General features: G+C 25.1%; 1 protein-coding gene across 1 annotated transcript in view; it reads right to left on the reverse strand.

Moving 5' to 3' along the window:
• Window positions 1–1,154, reverse strand: part of LOC123015733 (iodotyrosine deiodinase 1) — a 23,601-nt gene extending 22,447 nt beyond the window's left edge. The window contains exon 1 of the mRNA XM_044415648.1: window positions 816–1,154. Within this exon, the coding sequence (XP_044271583.1) occupies window positions 816–960 (145 nt within the window). The 5' untranslated portion in view covers window positions 961–1,154. The remainder of the gene's footprint in view (window positions 1–815) is intronic.
• Between the last annotated feature and the right edge of the window lie 491 nt (window positions 1,155–1,645).

Here is a 1,645-nt window from a genome sequence, read left to right on the forward strand (position 1 = left end):
TTTTTGAAAAAAAATTTTTCACATAAATTGAAATTTTGACAAAAAAAATCGCATAACTCAAAAACAAAACAAAATTTCGTTCTGAAAATACGATCACATTTTTTATATTACTTTAATTTATATTAATTATTATTTTCTGAAGACAAATGATTAAAAATAAAACCGCTTGGTTCTATACTTTATATTCACCTGTATATTGCTGGTAAGGCCATCAAAAAATTATGATATTTTTTTCAGAATTTTTAAATAACGATTTATTTTTTTATTCGGTATAGTTTATCCTTAAAATAACTCATGGCTGCGCCACTCGTTTCTTAAACTTGAATTCGTGCTTCAAGACTGGTCTTATAAAACTTGTTTTTTAATATGCTATTATAGTAGGAAGACTAGCAAAGTAATTGAAATTAATTGATTAAATTAAAAATTAATTTAAAAAAAATGGATAAAATTTTTATTGTTTTTTTATTAATTTTTGCAATTTGTTGCTTTTTTGTTATAAGTGTAAAAATTTGTTGTTGATTTTTGGATATTAATAACAAATTAAAACATTCAAAATGTTAATGCAAACGATGCTGTAAATGTGTTGACTACAAATAATGTCCTAAATCACTGTCAAAACATGCAAATTATTTACAAAAAAATAGTAAAACGAGTTTCATGCATTTTGCCAGTCATCTTACCCAAAATATATTATTTTTTAGGGTCTATCAAGAAAGGATTTTAGTCTGAAAATATTTAGTTTAAGTCAAAAAAAATCATTCAAGTACAGTTTTAGTTGTTTAAAGCTATAATTTTTAATAATAAAAATTTCTTACTTTGATCTGGTGTCTTAAAATCGTCATCTTTCTTGTGTTGGCTCTGTGCACTTTTTTCTTTATTGAAATAAATGTAAAATAATCGCACTACACCGTATAGAATTAGTCCAATTACAAAATATTGCCAATAAAGTTCAAAAAACATCGCGATTCAGATTCGCAAATAATGAAATTGTAATAGAGAATTAACACAGAAAGTTTATGACCTAGATACCGCACTATCGCAACAATAATTATATTATTAATGTCAAATGAGATAATTATAGCACGATTATGAAATATTTGATGTAGACTTGAGTTTAACAGATGCAGCACCGGAGTATGACTGACACAAATTCGACGGGTGTACAAACTATACACACTTTTTACATTAAATTAATGAAAGTGTATTTGGGAAGGTACACAATACAATGATACAATTACTATAAAAGAGGTGTGTTTGTGTCTGCGTGATACATAATCAATATTTTTATGATAAGATCTGTTTCAACCTTCGTCACAAATTTGAAATAACCAAATTTTATTTCCTATGACAATTCCTTGTTTTCCTAAAAAAATAAAAATATAAAGATTAATCAAACTTACATTAACATTTAATTTAACAASAGATGATAATAATTATAACAAAACATGTTTATACAGGGTTGTGCTAGAAGTTTATAACTTTTGAAGTTTTATTCTTAGAAACATCTCGTTTTTTACCACCAAAAATTTTTTTCTTTATTTTTTTTTTAGTTTGCTTTTTAATGGTATCTTTTCATGTCTTGCATAAACAAAGTAGCATACTGCTGCTTTTATTTTTAATTTATTTTATCCACAAAAGTGACCAC

This window comes from Tribolium madens, unplaced genomic scaffold (assembly GCF_015345945.1).
Source record: "Tribolium madens isolate multiple individuals breed KSU strain unplaced genomic scaffold, Tmad_KSU_1.1 Scaffold_11;HRSCAF=98;Tcas5.2_LG3b, whole genome shotgun sequence".
Lineage (NCBI taxonomy): Eukaryota > Metazoa > Arthropoda > Insecta > Coleoptera > Tenebrionidae > Tribolium > Tribolium madens.